Consider the following 19,631-nt stretch of genomic DNA (forward strand, 5'->3'; position numbering starts at 1 on the left):
AATACATTGTAACCCCACAGTGATCTATTATAATTTTAAAAATAAAAATACTGTGTACAGTGTTACTCAGGAAAAAAATAGTAACTGCATTGTGAATTATATATATATACATACAATCTGGTCCATAATCATCCATAACAAAGTGAATATTTTATCAAAAGTCAAACAACATGTTTTAAAAATCAGACAAAGCATTTAAAAAAAGTGTCCTTGCATCCTAATAGTTTCACTGGAGTTACAGAGTTGCAGAATACACATTCATAAAGAGGAGAAGGAGTTCAAATCACTGCTTCTTTTCTGAAATCAGTAAGGGATACTTACCACCAATCCCCATGGCTGCTTTATAGTTGGCAAATGACAGTCTCATCTTTCAGGACAATGCTTTCAAGGGAATTTTAAGATTGATGACCCTGAGAAATGAAAAGGCACGCTGCAATTGGGGTACACTATGAAGAAGTTCAGTCCCCAAAAGGGACTGATGTGTTTAGGATCCAGTGTTTTCATACCACTCCATGCAGCTTAGCCCAGAACCAGCACCACAGCAGGTTGCTTATGCAGGGAGGGGTCTGCACTCCTGGCATACATCTTTGGGATAAGAAATAAAACAGAAGACCTGCATATTTTTGGTCAATAAAGACCCTGAAGGCCATTAAACAAAAGTGTGGGTGGTTAACGGCTATGTCCTGGCCGGGTTTCCACTGCAATTATTGCATTCCACTGCCTTATGTTTCATCTGCAGTTTCAGCAGGACATGGTGTTCCTCCCTTTCACTCCAAAACTGTTGAGCAGTGCTCCTGTGCATTGTTACACAGCTGCTGTGCTCCACCATGGTGGTATGCCCCTTATATATATTCACACAGATTTGGCTCCACATCATGTTTCAGGGCTAAGTTAGGTCAAAATTATTTTCCAGCGTGGTCTGTGGAATTACTCCAGGTTTATGGTGCAATTATTCTTGATCTAAAGTGCAGCCAGATTTGCCCTAGTGTCTAAAATATCAGTTCATAAAGTTTGCAAAGGTCTTTGGGGGTCCTTTTGGTCAAAGCAAAAAACTTTATGCTGTTGAATGTATAAAGAGATGTGGCGAAGAAAGAGGAACCAGGACAAGTACCATTACAAACCTGGCAGCAAAATAAGCATGTGAGTATGTGTATATGCATATATATGTGTATGTAAGTAAAAAAGTCTCCTTCATGCAACTCTTCATCTGAACACACACTGTCAGCATCATTCTCAGTGTTACTTTGGGGAGAGACAGCAGCCTTCTCTTCTCCTGTAGCATGCAGGTATCCTCATGCCTACTGTGTGTCTTTGGGGAAAGGCGAACAGGTGATAAGAGAAAGGGGGTGCCAGAAGGGAAGAATATCTACCAGTTCTAGCAGAATGGAGGCTGCAGTGAAGTCAAAAGATAAAGATTTTCATTAATGGCTGAGAACTCAGTAGTGTTGCACTGTTTGTTCCTGCTGCAGCAGTATAACTCAAGGAAAGGACGGCTGACACTTAAACGTGCTTTTCTTCATAAGGTTTCTGTTGGTGAAGGGAGACTGGTGGAAGGTGGATGAGAAGTGACAGCTGAGGGGAAAAAAATTCCACAATGCCTCTTTGCAGACTTAATGTGTTAAATCTCATAGTAGTTGCACATGTAAAATCACAGTGAACAAGTATGCACATCTTTTCTTCATGTTTACAGGAGCAAAGGTGAGCGAGATTCAGCATGGTAAAACTCTTATCAGGAAAATGAGTATCTGATTGCATGTGTGAGTGTATATTCCTGTGGAAAACTAGATAGAGGGCTTACTTTGGCCCTGCTGAGGTCAATGGAAGTTAGCCAAAATGAGTTAGAGATGTTGCACATTGTCCTATCTGTACTAATGTGAGTTGGTGTGCTGCTGCACAGTTTTGGTAACTTTTATCCCAGCAGTAGCAGGACTACCCAGAGTGTAACGCTTGAAATTTAATTGTGAAGCAAAGAGATCCTTCTGGGAAATTCAGATAAACCAAAAAGAAAAAACAACAAACCCTAAATCATGGAAATTATGAAGGCTTTTCATTATTAGAAAAAAATGTTGATTTTTTTTTTTCTGTCCACACCCTAATTAAAACCATTCTGTGCTATTGTAGTATGACCAAATTAATATATTTCAGTCTGCTTTTCAATTGTTACAGCTGCATTAAAAATGTTTCTTTGAGATCAGCTAGAAAATGCATAGCTCCTTAAGAAGAGCTTATAGAAGAAAAATTTGTGATAAACCCTGAGCTAGCCTAATTGTTTAATCAAACATGTATCTCTGCAATATTTTGTAACAAGGAAACTTCACTGACACGCCTCAAAAGTCACATTTAGGTGCATATGCAAACTTACTAAAATATGAAGCCTAGGAATGATTTTTTTATCTGTATAACTTTGAGTGATTCCCGGAAGTTAACACAGTAGTGCCTAGGAAACTAATCCTTGAAAATTACTCAAATCACATGTATTCTATAATGATAGAATACATTTCTATCATTACACATGATAGAATACAATTCTATCCCAGAACATAAAGCTAGTTTTAGAATCAATCTAACTATTTTTTAACTTTTCTATTAATCTCAGCCTTGTATAGGCATCTCTCACTCTGGATCCAGTCAGGTATGTGTATATATATAAATATATATAAATATATATAAATATATAAATATATATATATATATATATATATATATATATAAATATAAATATATAAATATATATATATATATATATAAATATATATATAAATATATATAAATATATATATATATATATATATATATACATTTTTCCTAATCTAAGAAGTGAATCAGTAAATAGACTAGAACAGCAACAAGTCAGTGTTGTATATGTATACAAATGTGTTTCTCTGTGTGTAGACATAAAATTTCTGCTTGTAATGCAGTCACAGCAGTCATGGGAGCTTCTCACACAAAATGAGCATTTAAAATAACTGATTTCATAACAAAATTTCAAGGTTTACAGTGTATACTTATGTAGACTGCCCTTATTTTCTAAATAGGCAGTTTTTAAATTGGAAGGTTTTAAAACTGAATTGAAAGATTTAAAGGCTAAAGGCCTTTGGGAAATGAAGACTCATCTTCTCAATCCTCCCCAGTTAAGCTCCTAAAAATCAGTGATCTTTGTGTCCATCCTCCATTGTAGCCCATTTGTGTCATTCAACATAATCATCTTGATACCACCATGTGTTCTTCTTGACCCAGAAGTTTAAGCCAAGATGCACCCTAACATATCCTGACACACACCTCTCTTCCTCACATATGGTCAGCAAAATTCAGGAGGCAGGTTCAGGGTGATAAACCATCACATTATTTTACAGATCTAATGTCGTATGTGTGTATGTGGGTCTGTTTATTCAAATAATAGGCTTGAGTGTGTGGTTAGAGTTAGAAAACGTTATGGGTTATTGTCTTGGATCCTTGGAGGTCAAATTAATATAGTTTAAAGATTAAAAGATTTTCTTCATCTGAAATTGTGTGTGAGAGAGATCCACATAGTAAAATAAAATTTAATAAATTGAATAAATAAATAAAACAAAATAAAATTGATTAAATTAAAAATCAAAGGAAGGTAGTTTGGACAAAGAAGGCAGAGCATCAGTGTATGATGTACAGCTTGGGCTTGTCTCCTGCCTGGCTTAGAGCTGTATGCATGCAGTGGTATCTCTGTACTCACTGACTTCCTTGTACACATTGTCACTGGAGGCTTGGCTTAATCAGCTGTGAGCTGAAAAAAGTAATATAAATTGGAACCTTTTGTCATGAAGTATTTAAATGTTGATATGCTTTAATGGCTTTGGGGAGAAAATTTAGCATGAGAGATTGTACGAAACAAGAAATCGATTACATGTAAGAAAGGACTTGAACCTCTAATCAAGTATTACCATATACAGAAAGATCCCTAGCTAGTTATAGCTAAATTCAAATGGGACAATGGTTAGATTTTTTTGTTAATTTTAAGTTTTATAAAAAAATGACATTCCTATTCACTCATTATCTAGTTGTGCATAATACATGCTTACAATGATTTATGGAAAGATTTCACTGTGTAAATATTGAAGCATATGGTAGACAGTATCCATAAGAAGTGAGGGTTTTATGGAATATAGGCATCTGCTTATTTCTCTTTACATTTGTTTGGTGAGAAAGAAAACTTCTTGCTGAAAATTAACAAGATTAGGCTTGATATAACTAATAGGAGTAGACAAGGATTATTTAAGAGCAACTTTCTGGTTCCCTGCCTTTTCTATGACAGCAAGGGTAACCCCATGACTATCACACCCACGGCTGCCAGTTTCCCTGATCAGTGGAACTTAGCAGCTGCTGAAGGTCTGGTGCTCCTCATTGTAAATTCTTAAAATGAAACAAAGGGTGGTGGTGTCACATCAAGAGGTAACTCATGTAGCTAAGTGCCAGCCTTCCTCAGTTAAGATGTGGAATAATTCCCTGAATGCACAAAAGGAACCCCTGCATTTAGAGGCTTGCCTGCCTGTTCTGTGTGTGCAGAGAGCTGGCTGTGCTGCCATCAGGGAGGAACTGTGCAACACCGCCTTCCCCCTACATGTAGGAGTCTGTTACAGGATCTCTACCTACTATTCTCATGAGTTATTGTTGTGCTAGCTGTGATTAACTTTTATTTAATTCTGTGTTGGTTTTTGTAGGGCATCCATCTGTTACATAAGCTTGTGAGTGATTCACAAATTAAAGCAAAAACAAAATAAAATGTAGCAGTAGTACATTACAAAGCAGCAGCTGGCTGCAGATAGGAATCATAATTTAATGCAGGTAAGCAGTGTAAATTAGACAATGTTAATTCCATCTTTAAACTATGGGAGTTACAGTTAGAAGGAATTAATACTTGTGATTTGGGATGGGAAATGGGTGCATATAGATGAGGTCAGATATGACAGCCAAGGCCTGGATATCAAGATCTGATTCAAATCTGATTTTGGAGTTAGTTCCATGTAGGAATTACCCATATGTTGAATTGCTACGGTTGGCTGGAAGTTGTTGAAGTGGATGTAAGAAACTTTAGATCTTTCCCAAGGGGAGAATAGCTAAAATTATTTCGGTGGAAAAAACCAAATATATTATTGGATCTTTAAAATATGAAACTGTCCTTTAATTTTTTTTATAGCATTAGTGTTTTTTTCCTCCCACCCCTCATCCCATATAGGTTTTGTTTTGTTTACTTAAATTTTTCTTGTTGAGGGTGACATTTGATGTTCTGCATGATTTCTATTAGATAATACTGACTACATGTAAATACTGCTACATCAAGAACTGTAAGGACATAGAAATCAGAGATGTCCACTGTGCTTAGGGGTGTTCAAAGGTGAACACATTTCCATACTAATGCTGCAAACCAAAACCAGCATCTGCATCATAATGTTTCATTCATCACCATAAATGTAGACTGAACATTTTCTACACATAGATGGGTTTTGGGGCTTTCTATCTGGGTCAACTGCGTAAGATTTTCCCAGTTAATTGCTGCTGAGGGTTTCATTGTCTTTCAGAGTTTGGTTGTAAATGTTCATGTGTGGATAATTTCTAAAGATTTTGTAGTTGTATCTAAGGTACTGAAACATACATGGCATTTATCTTCAGCATTAACTTTACACCCAGAGAGGTGAACTGAACTGAACATATTCAAACTGAAGTAATAAAACCAGCTCTAATTCATTAAACACATGCTTTAGTATTTGACATTGCAAAATTATATTTTTCGGCACTCTAGGAAATATGAGGGAAGAGAAGAATCAATTGTCTGAAGACTGAAAATTTAATAAATAAAAAAAAAAGTCCAAGGGGTAAAAGTGCTGGAGGGGGAGAAAAGGTATTTTCAGACTTCATAATCAAAGAAGATTTAATGGTTTTTGCAATAATGTGTAGTCCAAAGTCTTCAGGTAAGGTTCTGAACCTGAGATTCAAGATGTAAAAATATGAGAGGCAGTATGATGGTGTGTGTTGTAAGGCTTTCAAACTGTTTAATGCATGAGGAAGCATTAAAATAATTCTGGTTTGATGGCCTTCCACATTTCTTGTTGGTTATAGTTGCTGTGCTAATGTTATGTCCAGCATTTGCCCAAAAGGAAAGATGCCAATTAAATGATGTATTCATTATATAAGTATTTTAATATGTTTTAATCAATACTTTCTGGAATGGATTGCCTGACATTACATTGCAGAATTTTTAAGTCCTACCTTCAGGCAAATCTCATGCTTACTAGCAAAAATGAAAGTGTGAAATGCTTTTTAATGTATATTTAACAACAGATAGTCTAGTGATTACTGATGTGTATTCTCTCTGGATTTTTCCCTTGCTATCAGAAGGCAATGTTAAGAGACAACATTTTTTACACATTTATGCTATCTACATCCATCAGATCCTTACTTTTCACATATTTTTAACTGTCATTTATAACAAGGCTACAAAAAAATAATCTCTCAAGTCTAAACCACACCAAGATTGCAAGTTTGCAATCAATTGCCAGTAATAGTCCAGGAAAAAAGGGATCATGGTACAAGTGTTATGTGCTGTTTTCAACACATTTTGCCTTGCATCAAAGTTTTTCTTGTGAAATGGCCAAAAAAATGGCTTCAGTCTTATATCTGTTTGTATTTAAGGAGCAAATCTATCAATTGCATTTATTTACCTCTTTCTAATAGTTTTACCATTTAATAGTGATTAAGGTACAATTTTTTGTATTTTACAGTGGTGTGCACAGCAACAGTTCATGTTTTACTAATGTATTCTAAACAGTAGCATTCTACAGAGATCACTGTTGTTAAAATAAAAGTACTGAAAGCATTTTAGATCACAGAGTCCCAGGATCTACATTTTGTGTACTCTGACACTGTTAAACTCAATCTGGTTTTCTAACTGTGACTCTAATTACAGTATTTGCATGGATGGGAAGTTTGTATTGGTTGGTCAAGATCTATTAACACTGTTTGCATCTTGTTTTTTGAGCTTAGTGTTTCACGTTCAGGCAGCAGAGCACCTTCTTCAATAATTATGCAGAATCAATAAGCTTTTCTTTGTGTTTTTTCTTTGTTGTTTCTTTGATGTGGCCACTAGGATGCTGCAGGCAAGGTACTGGACCGCTGGGCCATCATGTCCAGGGAAGAAGAGATCATTACGCTTCAGCAGTTCCTGAGGTTTGGAGAAACGAAATCTATCGTGGAGCTGATGGCAATTCAAGAAAAAGAAGGGCAGGCTGTGGCTGTGCCATCTTCAAAGACAGATTCAGATATAAGGACTTTTATTGAAAGCAATAATCGCACCAGGAGCCCAAGTCTCCTTGCTCACCTGGAGAACAGCAACCCTTCCAGCATTCATCATTTTGAAAACATCCCGAATAGCCTTGCATTCCTTCTTCCATTCCAGTACATAAATCCAGTGTCTGCTCCACTGCTGGGGCTGCCTCCAAATGGCCTCCTGCTGGAACAGCCAGCAATGAGGCTCCGTGAGCCAAGCCTTTCAACCCAAAATGAATATAATGAGAGCAGTGAATCTGAAGTTTCCCCTACACCTTTCAAGAATGAGCAAGCATCCAGCAGGAATGCTTTGACCAGCATCACAAATGTGGAGCCCAAAACTGAGCCAGCCTGTGTCTCTCCTGTTCAAACACCTACACCAGTCAATGATTTATCGAAAACAGAACACACAAAAAGTTCATTCCGAATTCACAGAATGAGGAGAATGGGATCAGCCTCCAGGAAAGGAAGAGTGTTTTGCAATGCATGTGGCAAAACTTTCTATGACAAAGGTACTCTTAAAATCCACTACAATGCTGTGCACCTGAAAATCAAGCATCGATGCACTATTGAAGGCTGCAATATGGTCTTCAGCTCTCTCAGAAGCCGCAATCGCCACAGTGCTAACCCTAATCCCCGCCTCCACATGCCTATGCTAAGGAATAACCGTGACAAAGATCTAATTCGTGCTACATCAGGTGCTGCCACTCCTGTCATAGCTAGTACAAAATCCAACCTAACTTTAACAAGCCCTGGGCGTCCACCGATGGGGTTTACCACTCCTCCTCTAGACCCAGTACTACAGAGCCCTCTTCCTAGTCAGCTGGTCTTCCCAGCTTTAAAGACTGTCCAACCTGTTCCTCCTTTTTACAGAAATTTACTTACTCCTGGAGAGATGGTGAGTCCTCCAGCCTCACTCCCTACCAGTCCTATAATACCAGCTGTGAGTGGCTTGGAGCAGCATCCCCCTCCTCCTTCGGAGCCATCAGTACCTTCAGTGTTGATGCCCACCCCAGAGCCCACAGCAGACCTTGCCCCCAAGAAGAAGCCAAGGAAGTCAAGCATGCCAGTTAAAATTGAAAAGGAAGTTATTGACACTGCTGATGAGTTTGATGATGAAGATGAAGAGGTGAATGACAGGAGCACGATGGTGAATGACATTGGTCATGACAATCACTGCCATTCTCAGGAGGAAATGAGCCCAGGCCTGTCTGTGAAAGACTTTTCCAAAAGTGACAGAAGCAGATGTATGTCCAGACCAGACATAAGAAGGGCAGACAGCATGACATCAGAAGACCAGGAGCATGAGAGGGACTATGAAAATGAGTCAGAGTCATCAGAGCCCAAATTGTGTGAAGAATCCCTGGAAGGCGATGATCGCCTCCACGAACCTGGTGAAAAATCTATCATGCACAGCGACCGACCAGATGAAAACCACAATGACTCTTCCAGCCAGGATGTCATTAAGGTGAAGGAAGAGTATACAGACCCTACATATGATATGTTCTATATGAGCCAATATGGACTGTACAATGGAGGCAGTGCCAGCATGGCTGCTCTTCATGAAAGTTTTGCTTCTACATTCAACTACAGCAGCCCTCAGAAGTTCTCTCCAGAAGGTGAAATGTGCTCCAGCCCAGACCCCAAAATCTGCTATGTTTGCAAGAAAAGTTTCAAGAGCTCTTACAGTGTGAAGCTTCACTACCGAAACGTTCATTTAAAAGAGATGCATGTCTGCACAGTGGCCGGCTGTAACGCTGCGTTCCCATCACGGAGAAGCAGAGACAGGTCAGTAAATATTAATTGATTTTCTGCATTATTAAATGCGTTGAATTATGGAAGAATAGGCAATTTAGGCTATATGAAGAAATATAGAGATGCACAGTAATGACAAGTGACAATTGTGTTCCCATGACATTGAAAGAGATTCATCACTGTAAGATTTTCATTGTTCCTTGGAATTCAGAACTGTACATATTGTGCCATCCTCTTAAGTGACTGGTTAGATAACAAATGTAATTATACTTTCTATATTCCTGTGAACATGGTGTATTGTACTTCTGTTTATTAGCTACAGCCCTCATTACTTTTTTTTCTTCTCCCTGTAACACTTAAAACAAGAAAATCTTCTATTTAATGATATAAAATAAAATGAATAATTTAGTAAAAGATATAAAATACAAAAATCTCCATGCATGCATATCAAACCATAGAACTAGGAAGGAAGGCAAAGGGGGATGGGTGGTTGAATGAATAGATGGAGATAGGTAATAAAGGACTGGAATTAGTTACATCATCATAGGGTTATACAAAAGCAAAGAAGAAGCATTAGAAGGTTGTTCTTTGCTATCTTTAGTTTTTAAAACTAGATGCTATGTTGCAGTGAGAGCAAGTTAAAACTAAGAAAACCATTGTCTGTTTCTTTAATACTATGGTCACTTAGCCTACTTTATTTTTTTCTCCATGTGAACAACTCCCTTCTCCACTGGTGGAAATTATGCACATTCGGAGAGAAAAGGCTCCCCTACATATTTCTAAGATCGACCAGGGTCCATTCCGCTGGCCCTTCAGGTGACATCATGCCCGAGCTATGCTGCATCAATACAAAAGCACTTGGGCTTAAACAGAAGCAGCTGGTCCATAAAGTCTTTGGTTTAGGGTTTTTTTTGTTTTGGTTTTGGGGTTTTTTTGGTTGTTTTTTTTAATAGACTATGCTTTTTGATTCCTGAGGAAAATGTAATATAAATGGAATTTGTCAAGGTGATAGGATAACACAGTTATTTCATACTTGTGGATATAACTCTCTCATTTGATGTTCATATTATCATATAACAAAATCTCTCTGTTTCATGGAGTATATAGTGAAATTGGGTCACCTCTTTTCCTTTACTTGTGTTTCATATTTTTTCATTAGGCTGTAAAACTTTAGCAGACAGAGGAAGGAAATTAAACCTAGCTAAACATTTCATGCACAGCTCCTGATTTTTTTTTGTATTTTTTTTCATTGAAATTGATGTCGTTTGAAAGGGAATGTTTCACATCTTATAAAATGAAAGCAAATTAGTGTTAAGGATACTGAAGAGCCAAAATTTACAGTTTTGATGAAGAGTACTGTCCCCAAATATCTCATGTCTTCTTTTATCATTTATGAAATCCACTAAACAGAAAAATATGAACAAACATAAGAATGAGTTCAAAACACCTGAGAAGGACAATCTAGAATGTTTGCATTTCAGTAGGTTAAACTACTGGATACAAAGCAGATAAATTTAAATTAAGACTCTTTTTCTTGCTGTGTGCTGATAAGTTTTATGAGTCGTGAATTTGACAACAGAAGTATGTGAGTCAGTGGCATAATCTATGCTAAGTTTAGGTGTATGCAACCCCTTTCAGTTCCTGAAATCATGATCTTTGCTAGCCAAGAATTTCTTTTAGCCAGTCTGTTTTCTTAAGTGAATTATGAAAAATCAGTCACGTATTACACAAAACAGCTTTGAATTGAACATGTGAAGCAAGAGCTGATTAGCTTTAGTATTTGGAACTTTATGCAGTGTATTAAATTTCAGCAGTAATATACTGAAAGATGAAGGTAGTAATAAAGGTAGCATAGTAAAGATTTAGATATTCTAAAAGAGTGACTGTGATGACATGCCTAAAATATTTCCAAGACAAGAACCTGCAAATAGGGCAGATTTTTAATATGTTTTTGTGATCTGCATAGGATACTATTATTAAACTTATTGAAAGCAAGAATGAAATTTAAAAACTGATTTAGTATCCTAAAATGGAGGCTGCATATTTAAAGATAAAAATATTATTTGCGTATCATTTTGAGTTGTGTAATTCACAAGGCAATCTTATTACATCATTCCATTAGTAACATTCGGAATATGATTCAGTTATGTGCTGCACCTGGGACAAAAGACATTTTTTGGCATATTATGTTCTTTAATTGCAAAGATTTAAGAATATTTCTGTAATTCAAATAATTGTGGTACAATTTGTGTGCCCTATTAGTTTTTGTTAGTTGTTTATCAGTTTTGGTTTACAACAGTAGTCAGAAAATGCCTTGAAAGAACCAGGAAATTCTCTCATGGTTCAGGATAATTCTTTTAGATACTTGAGCAAGAAACATATACAAAACTTCCCTGGGCTATCCATTTTTATCCAGAAGTGAAATGTCTAGAAGTGTGCAGAAATGAAAGCATATGTACAGCATGTCAAAGAAAGCAGATGAAATATTTAAATAACACTTTCTAATACTTTGTCAAAAAAGGGCAGTTTTGTTAAAAACAAAGTTAGGGAGTAAAAGTTAAATTACTGTATTCTCTCCACCCCCTCCCTCTTTTTTTTTTTTTTGGTGGTATTGGGATTGTTGTTGTTGTTGCTGTTGTTGGGGAGTAATTGTTTGCTTCTTTGCTTTCTTTGTTTGTTTGGGGCCTTTTGCAAACTGTTTAATTACGCCCAACATTTTTCCATTGAATTTGTTTTAGGTTTTTTCTCATCTTTTTTTTTTTTTTTTTTTTTTTTTGAGAGCGAGAGAGTGTATATACAATTCCCAGCTTTTCAGAATATGGAGGTCACCAAAAAGATAACTGGATAATTAGATTTACAGGATTGCAAAGTGAGAACTTCTTCCAGCCACTTAAATCAATTTCACTTAAAAACTTAGGAGCATTTTACTAACAATCGTTGTATGAGAAGTAAGGGTTAGCTACCTACAGCACACAGTAATAACTCCTAGATAATATTTGAAATGGATTTGCATCCAACTTTGGACTCATTACAAAAGTCTCTGTGATCTGCCTGTGTTGTGAATCACTCACATAATCTTTGGTTAGCTAGAGTGTTTTTGCTTTGAAAAATAAAATGAATTTTGTTTTCAGAACTTTTAGTACTATCTCTGTAATGAAATCAGGGATCTAGCTATTCCATAGCTTACAGTCTTGTGCAGTTTTTATCTTTTTTGTCATTTTATTAAGCCTATTACTAGTATTTTATTAATCATATTATTAATCCTATTATAACTAGTTAGATATCTAAACCTCACAACTCTAGCCATGTTCTATAATAAAATACACGTTTTGGTGGAGATAGATAACAATGGCTGATCCTTTTTGTTTTCTTTAGAGGCATCTAGTTTGGCTTAAGTCCTTTTCCAATGCAACTCTAGTTAATCAAAGATTAATCAAGTATTTCCCATGCCTTGTACATACACAAAACTCCAAACTGTTGACAGCAGGTGTAGGTACTGTAAAATGGGCTTTGGAAAGGAGGAGTTGTGATACAGACTGCTTGCTACCAGAGGCAGTAGACCACATCAGGAGCAAAAGCAGTGCTGCTTTCATGAAGGAGGGGTTTTATCTGTGTCAGAGCTGCAACCCCCTCTTTGCAGAAAGGATATTGTAGCAATTTGTGCTAAGGTTGACCAAATCTGGCTTTATCATTCCTACATCATTTGTGCCAAGGTCAACACCTTCATAAATATCCTTCTGCCTGAAATGTTGGAATATCTTCTGAGATCTTTGCAAATTAGGGTGAAAATAACCATAAGATTTAAGAATCCCACTTCACATGTGGTTTTTTTCAATTCAGAAGGAAGGAAAGCTAAGGAAGAGTCCTTTTTTCTTGCTATCAACAACCTAGTAATTCTGTTATCCCTTCTAAAAATTAAACAGTATTGCTTTCCAATAGTTAAGCTCTGCTGAGCCTAGATATTTTTTAAAGCACCTATATTCATCATTCTTCTGGGCTACAAGTAATACCACTCATTAAATCAGCCTTAATACTTAGATTCTTTGGTCTTTTCTTCAGAGAAGTCTTTCTGACTTTCTTCACCTTAGAAGCACTGGACTTGAGCAAACCACATTTTCTTCGATATGTCAACAACCTCTTCCTGAATAGCTGTTCATCCATTTCTGTTCCTGTATTTACTTCAGATGTTCTTTCTTTTGAAGACATGATGTTCTTGTTGCAAAAGACAGTGGAGAGTAAATAGGAAAAGAGACGAAAATAAAAAAATTATCAGAAACAATGTCCTAAGCCTCCTTTTGAATGGAAAGACATTTTTTCAAGTAACTTTTTAGATGAAAAAGAGATGGGAAGAAGACACGTTCCCTTGACTGAACACTTGAATGGAAAGATTTGTCCTTGTGGATTGAATTCTCTCTGGAGTCAGAGATTTTTCCTGCAAGTGGGAAGAAAGAGCCAGTTGCCATAGTGGTTAGATTCCCCTGGGATCTCTTTCCCAGCCTCCTCTATGAGTTTTGTCCCAGCACATACTGAGTTCGGCTTACAAAGAAATAGGCTAATCCTTGAAGTCAGCACTGAGGTACAGCTGCTCAGGAAATCACCTTGAACTGTGGATGAGATATGTGGATGGGAGGAGGGAAGAATTATTTCCTGATCGAAGGGGACAGCAATGCCAAAGTTTTATCTAAGTCTGTGTTGAAAAGCATATCCAGAAGTAAAAGTCTGAAAGGTGCAACTTAGAACAGTTGGCTTCATTTTGATCTCTCACCTTAAGAGCCAAGAGTTTGGTGGTCAAAACCAGTGATGAAGCAGGTGGGAGGTGGACTTTTTGGCTTCATTAGGTCTTGTTGAGAAACTACTTTTTTTTTTTTTTTTTTTTGAGGAAGAGTAGAGCCATCTTCCAGTTAGACTTAGTGCAGGCGAAATCCCCATTTCACCTCAGTACTGACACTATTAAAATCAGTGGGTTTTAAGCAAAGGCACAACATTAAAAACAATAGGTTACTATGTTTTCCATTCTCTCAAAGTATGGAAAATAAATTAATTCTTAGTGTACCTGTTCAGAGGAACAAAGCAAAAACTTTTCATTTTGTCTGTCTGCCACTTAAGTAGGACTATTCATTGCTCAGGTTTGTCTTTTAGGTTTAAGTTCTGCCAAAAACTGAACATGCCTGCATATGTGTGTATGTGCGTGTGCGTGTGTGTGTTCTACAAGATGGGAAAGGTAATTGAGTCCCATGAATACATTTAAAACCAAAATAATATCTGCTCAAGATGACTTATAAATAAATATGAGGCAACTATTGGTGCCAAGCATGATCATGCCATTTGATTGCAAGTTAAATAAGTCCAGATTTAAAAATGTAAACTCCTTGATTTGTATAGAGCAAGACATCTGTAGGTGGTTTATTAAAACCTGCTGATGTTTCCAGAATTAATTTGTGCAGATATGGGCCTCTGGGTAGCGGTATTGAAAAAGTAGATACATACTTTTTGTCTGGTTACCTGGTTTCCAGCCCTGTACAGGTATGCTTGAATAAATTGACATCAGTTACCTAAGATGAGCCACTGCATACATTATCAAGGGAGGTGAAGATGTGAGAATGCTGTTACCTGCCTCCTGTTATCACCTCTGTGACACAACAGTATACATTTTTTAATCAGATAACTTTTTAGAGAATTATTTTCTATAAAAGCACTCAATTCTAGCTCCAAGAAATAAAATACTTTGCATCAGTCCATGACAAATATGACTGTAATTTCCCAAATATAATTAGCTGCCATATACAACTTGAAATTCCTCCAATAAGAGCAAGAATCCAGTTTTAAGAGATTAGGTGTTTGATGAACCATTTTTCAGGAGACAAAAATTATATCTGATGCATTTCAGAAAATATAAATACATTTTACACCTGTACTATTGTTTCTGGATGTGATGCAGTTCACAAAGAGACTAGCTGCGTATCCAATACAATTGAATGAACCATTAAGTTTTCTCTTGCAGAGACACTAAGATGTGTGTCATTGCTAATGTTCACATAACTCTTCCTTACTCAAGAGAAGCTGTGTCATAAAGGAACATTTTGTGCCACCCCTAACACAGATCTACTTATCTAACCTCTTCCATGAGTAGTCATGCTGAACACAGACTGCCTGTCATATTGCATACTCACCAATGTGAACAGGAGAAGCAGAATTAAAGCTAGAATGCATAGAAAAAAAATGTCTACATAAGATTTTTAAATAGTATTTAAAGGAAAATAAATAAACTGAAGCACGAGGCTACTTATGTTAGCAAATATTGAAGATTTGGTATGGAAGGAGTTTTTTTCCAACTACATGCAGTTGTTTATTTGGGAGGTGGTGGTTGCTTTTTGAAACAACTTGCTGTCTACATTTTCTTGTTCTGCTTTTCTATACAAAATTATATCACTTATTACTTATTTTTTAGAGGGAGATAGAGTTTTTTTGCAACTTAAGAAGTCACATTTTTATGTGAACATGCAAATAAGCCAAGGTATTTTCAGTGACTTGAAAAGCTTGTTTAAACAATCTGCTACAGCAGTATTAACATAGAGGGGGAAACATAAGTAAAACATTGAAAAGACTAGCCAAAAGCAAAACATGTATTGAGCAATATTTTCACCTGGTATGTGTTGTGACAAATACTGAAAATGTTTAATGTGTTTTGTCCAAGTTTCCTGCATAAGTTCTATGGGTTTTCTGTTTGTCAAATGAGGTTATTTCTGAAGACAGGATGGAGAACATGAAGGCCTATCATAATATCCTAGTTGCCCCTAGGTTCCTAGAAAATAATAGAAGAACCACAAATCTTCCAGAGAGTGGGAGACAATTATTTTCCACTCATCTGAGTGAGTGGAAAGCTGTTCCCCATTTACGAAGAAATCCCATCTTCCCTAGAGTCTTTTGGAAGTGGGTTAAATAAAACATCTACCCACATTAGTTCCCACAGGAAAAGCCTCTAGCTGTTCTTTTAAACTTAACAGCAGAGGGTTGTAAGATTTCTGCTACAGTGAAAGAAGCTGTACTTTACAGATAGAAGATAACACAATACTACTTCCAAAAGTCTGGGTGAGACAAGACACTGCAACTTGAGAGATGTGATCCTCTCAGGTGCAGAAGGCTGGGGAGAAAAATAATGAAGGGTTAAGGAAACGCATTTCTGGCAGGAATAGCTGTGTATTTACTGCCCTTTGGATTTACAGCTTTCAGTGAAGGACAGAGACACTCTGGCAGGTAAATGCTGTCATACATACATTCATGATCCATTCATTTGTCAGCTGTGCATGTCTGTTTGAAAAGAGAAACTTTCAATTCAGGAAACAAGCTTTTCATCAGATCTTATAATGATGAAAGATACCATGACCAAAGATTATTAACAGCTGAGACCATTTTCTTTTCCCCATAATGACAATGCTGCTCTTTCCCCTAGATTTGAGCTGTTTCATTCATTGGAACATGAACTGAGTGACTGTGTTGGGACATTTACGAATTAATGTGAGTAAGAAAATTGGTGAGGCAAATCCTGTGAATGAAGCAAACAAACAAACAACCCCAAAACAAACAAACAAACACACACATACACACACAAAGAAAAAAAAACCCCAACAAAACAAAACCACCCAAAACCCAAAAAAAACCCCAAAAACTGTACAAGAGACAAATTTAGATGCAAATTACTCCAAATAACTACAACAAGTTTTTGGATTATAGTGTACCAGTCCTATCAGTATATCTAGATAGAGGTTGACATTTCAAAATGTATTTTGAAGTAGGATTGTGTAGCAGATGATCAGTATAGTAAAACAAAGATCATTTTGATTTCTATTTCATTGCTTTTTGACAAAAAACATCTTAGCTACTGGGGCAGGTGAGACAGGAGAGTTTTCCACTGAAATATATCTTAGTAAAAGCTGTTACTCAAAAACAGTTGGCAATTTATAGGCTCTGGGGAAAAGAAACCCAAAATCCAACTTCACTAAATCTGGGACATTTTTTATGATTATGCAAACTGCTAGTCACTAACAAATACGACAGGGAGTAAAAGCAAATTTGTGAAGTAGAGCCTCTAGTTTCAGTAACATACTGTTCAGTTAAAAAAAAAATTAGTGGTAAAGCTAAAAATACTGCTCACTACTTATCTTAGGGTGTTCCTAAAGAAAGACACAGAGTTATGAATGAGAGTTAAGTGCTCCACAGTGTCAAGAAAGAGACAACTGTGTAGGCACTGCAAGTGCACTGCAAGACACTGTACACAGCTTTTTACTACCCCTTAAGCCTGACCAGCAGTACTATAAGTTTTCTGTCCTTTGTCTCTTCAGGCAAGCAGTGCCACACATCATGTACCAGTATTTAAGATGGTATGCTGTAATACTTCAGCAGAAACCACTCATTCACATCCAGAACATACACGTTAAACATTCTCTAATAGTACCTCTAGAGGTACCTCAGATGGTCTTTTGGGACCTGAGGTAACATAGGAATATCTCAGATGAGACACCATTTATGGCTTATCACAAGCTGATCTTTTAATGGCAAACATTGGATATTTCCTGATGACAGTTTTACGCTGACTATTTCTAAAAAAATCTAAGGCTTTTTGTAGTGCTTCCTGTTTTCCAGCAACATCTTTTAAATGAGAAGTTTGCCATGTGCTAAGACAACTTTTTTTTAGTTATTATTTTTAATTAAGACTTTATCTAACATTTAAGCTTGCCCTAAATAGCATTGCTTTAAAAGATCTGTCTAAGAAATAATTTAGCATTTTTGCCATGAGGCACCTTCAAGCTTCATATAAATGGACCCGGAAGAGAAATGAAAGAGTTTTAGATTTGCCAGAAATGTATGGTCCCATAAAAGAGAAAGAATTGCAGAACTTTGTTGACATTGTGAATAAATGTAAAATGGTTTGTTTTGTGTGGCAAAAGCAGGGGGAAAGAAGGAAAGAGTAAGATTGTAACAAGATGATATTTTTTGCTGTCACTTTGGTTTTCCTTTTTTTGTTTTGTTTTGGATAAAGAGGGGTAAGAAAGTCCCAAGCTGTGTGTCTGTGTCAAACTATACGAGTCTGAAACACAAGATGTAAATTATAAGGTTTGTAAGTTGTTATTTCCAATGTTACTGATTTTGATTTTAGTGCTTTACAAACTTTATTGCTTATTTCATTAACTAGGGAAAAGTGTTTCACATTTCCAGTTCAATACTTTTTTTTCTCTCTTTTCCTCTTCCTCCCCCTCTCTCCTTTTCTTTGTTATGCCAGAATAAAGAAAGCAATTACAGTTCAGCCACTTACAACTGAAAATACAAACAGGACATTCATAGTTAATTTTGCTGCCTGCAAACCTTAGGTTGTACTCTTGTGTTTTACACACAATATGTGGAAATAGAAATAGACCAAATGTATATGTGTGTCTGTGGATGTGTGTACTGTAAGAAGGACATACATTATGTTATTAGATAAGGATGTAAAAATACAATGGAGAGAAAGAGAACTTTGATTCCCTCTCAGAGGGCAAACGAGCCCTTGTTTCAAGAAGAAGATGTACACAGATTATATATTATGCAAGACTGAGAACTAAGATTTCATGAGGAGGGGTCCTGGCAGGAAGGATAACAGATCCTGCACTGGATGTCTCTCAGGTCTGATAGCCAGATAGGGGAACAGCACTAATTCTGCAGCCTTTTTAGTCTGCTCTGTCACAGAAGGGGCACTGCTGGGTCAGTCAGCTCACTAGTAATTGTGTTTTACAGACTTCTAAAGCAATTGTCTCAGTCAGTCCCAATTCAATAAAAGTGTAGAGCGAGAGTGAGAGCACTTTTGTTCTATTTTTTACTTGAAATTATTTCATTCAGCAGTCTGTCTTTTTTATTACCAGGATTTGACATTAGCACTCCAAGCTATATTAGCATCCATTTCAGCAGTTCAGTAATGGTATTAAAAAAACACTTAACTTCAGCAGTGAATGGCTGTATGAGAGTACCATAAAAATCCACATTAAAAAAGAAACTTACGTGTTTGTCCCTGCAAATTGTTTTTCAGTCGTTTAACCACTTCAAAACTACGCTCTTTTGACTGGTGTTTGCAAGAGCTTTAGCAGCACGGAAGGCTTGTAAAGGGGCTGCAACTGCAGCAACAATGGCATAAAGAGAAAAAATGAAGCCATTTGAAGAAGAAGAAAAATGTAATAGGAACATGCAAGCACACATACATATACAACAAAGACCTTTCATTTTGAGTGGGTGCCTGTCATTCATCAACTGAAGTAAGATTTTTAAGCTCAAATCCCTTGAGGTAAAATCTCTGGCATCTTCCAGATTTCTGGGATTTAATTTTGAACCCAGCACTCTCCAAGCTTGGGACGGCAGCCTAACTATCTTGGCACTGCAGCACATTCATAAATGACTGCATTAGGTTCTAAATTTTGATTAAACATCCTGTAATTAATCAATGGTAGACATGAAGCAGTTGGCAAGGTCCAGAGCTGCAAAATGTTTAAGACATAAAGCATTACAAAGTAATTAGAATGTGCTCCTTCAAGAGAAGGATTGCCTTCAATAAAGAG

General features: G+C 36.7%; 1 protein-coding gene across 4 annotated transcripts in view; it reads left to right on the forward strand.

Moving 5' to 3' along the window:
- BNC2 (basonuclin zinc finger protein 2) overlaps positions 1-19,631 on the forward strand; it is a 333,060-nt gene that overhangs the window by 295,375 nt on the left and 18,054 nt on the right. For all 4 annotated transcript variants that reach the window (XM_066180813.1, XM_066180815.1, XM_066180814.1 and 1 more), the window contains exon 5: positions 7,118-9,084. In XM_066180813.1, coding sequence (XP_066036910.1) covers positions 7,118-9,084 — 1,967 coding nt within the window. The remainder of the gene's footprint in view (positions 1-7,117; positions 9,085-19,631) is intronic.

This window comes from Chamaea fasciata, unplaced genomic scaffold (genome assembly GCF_029207755.1).
Source record: "Chamaea fasciata isolate MVZ Bird 193981 ecotype frontalis unplaced genomic scaffold, bChaFas1.0.hap1 SCAF_4, whole genome shotgun sequence".
In the NCBI taxonomy this organism is placed as follows: domain Eukaryota; kingdom Metazoa; phylum Chordata; class Aves; order Passeriformes; family Sylviidae; genus Chamaea; species Chamaea fasciata.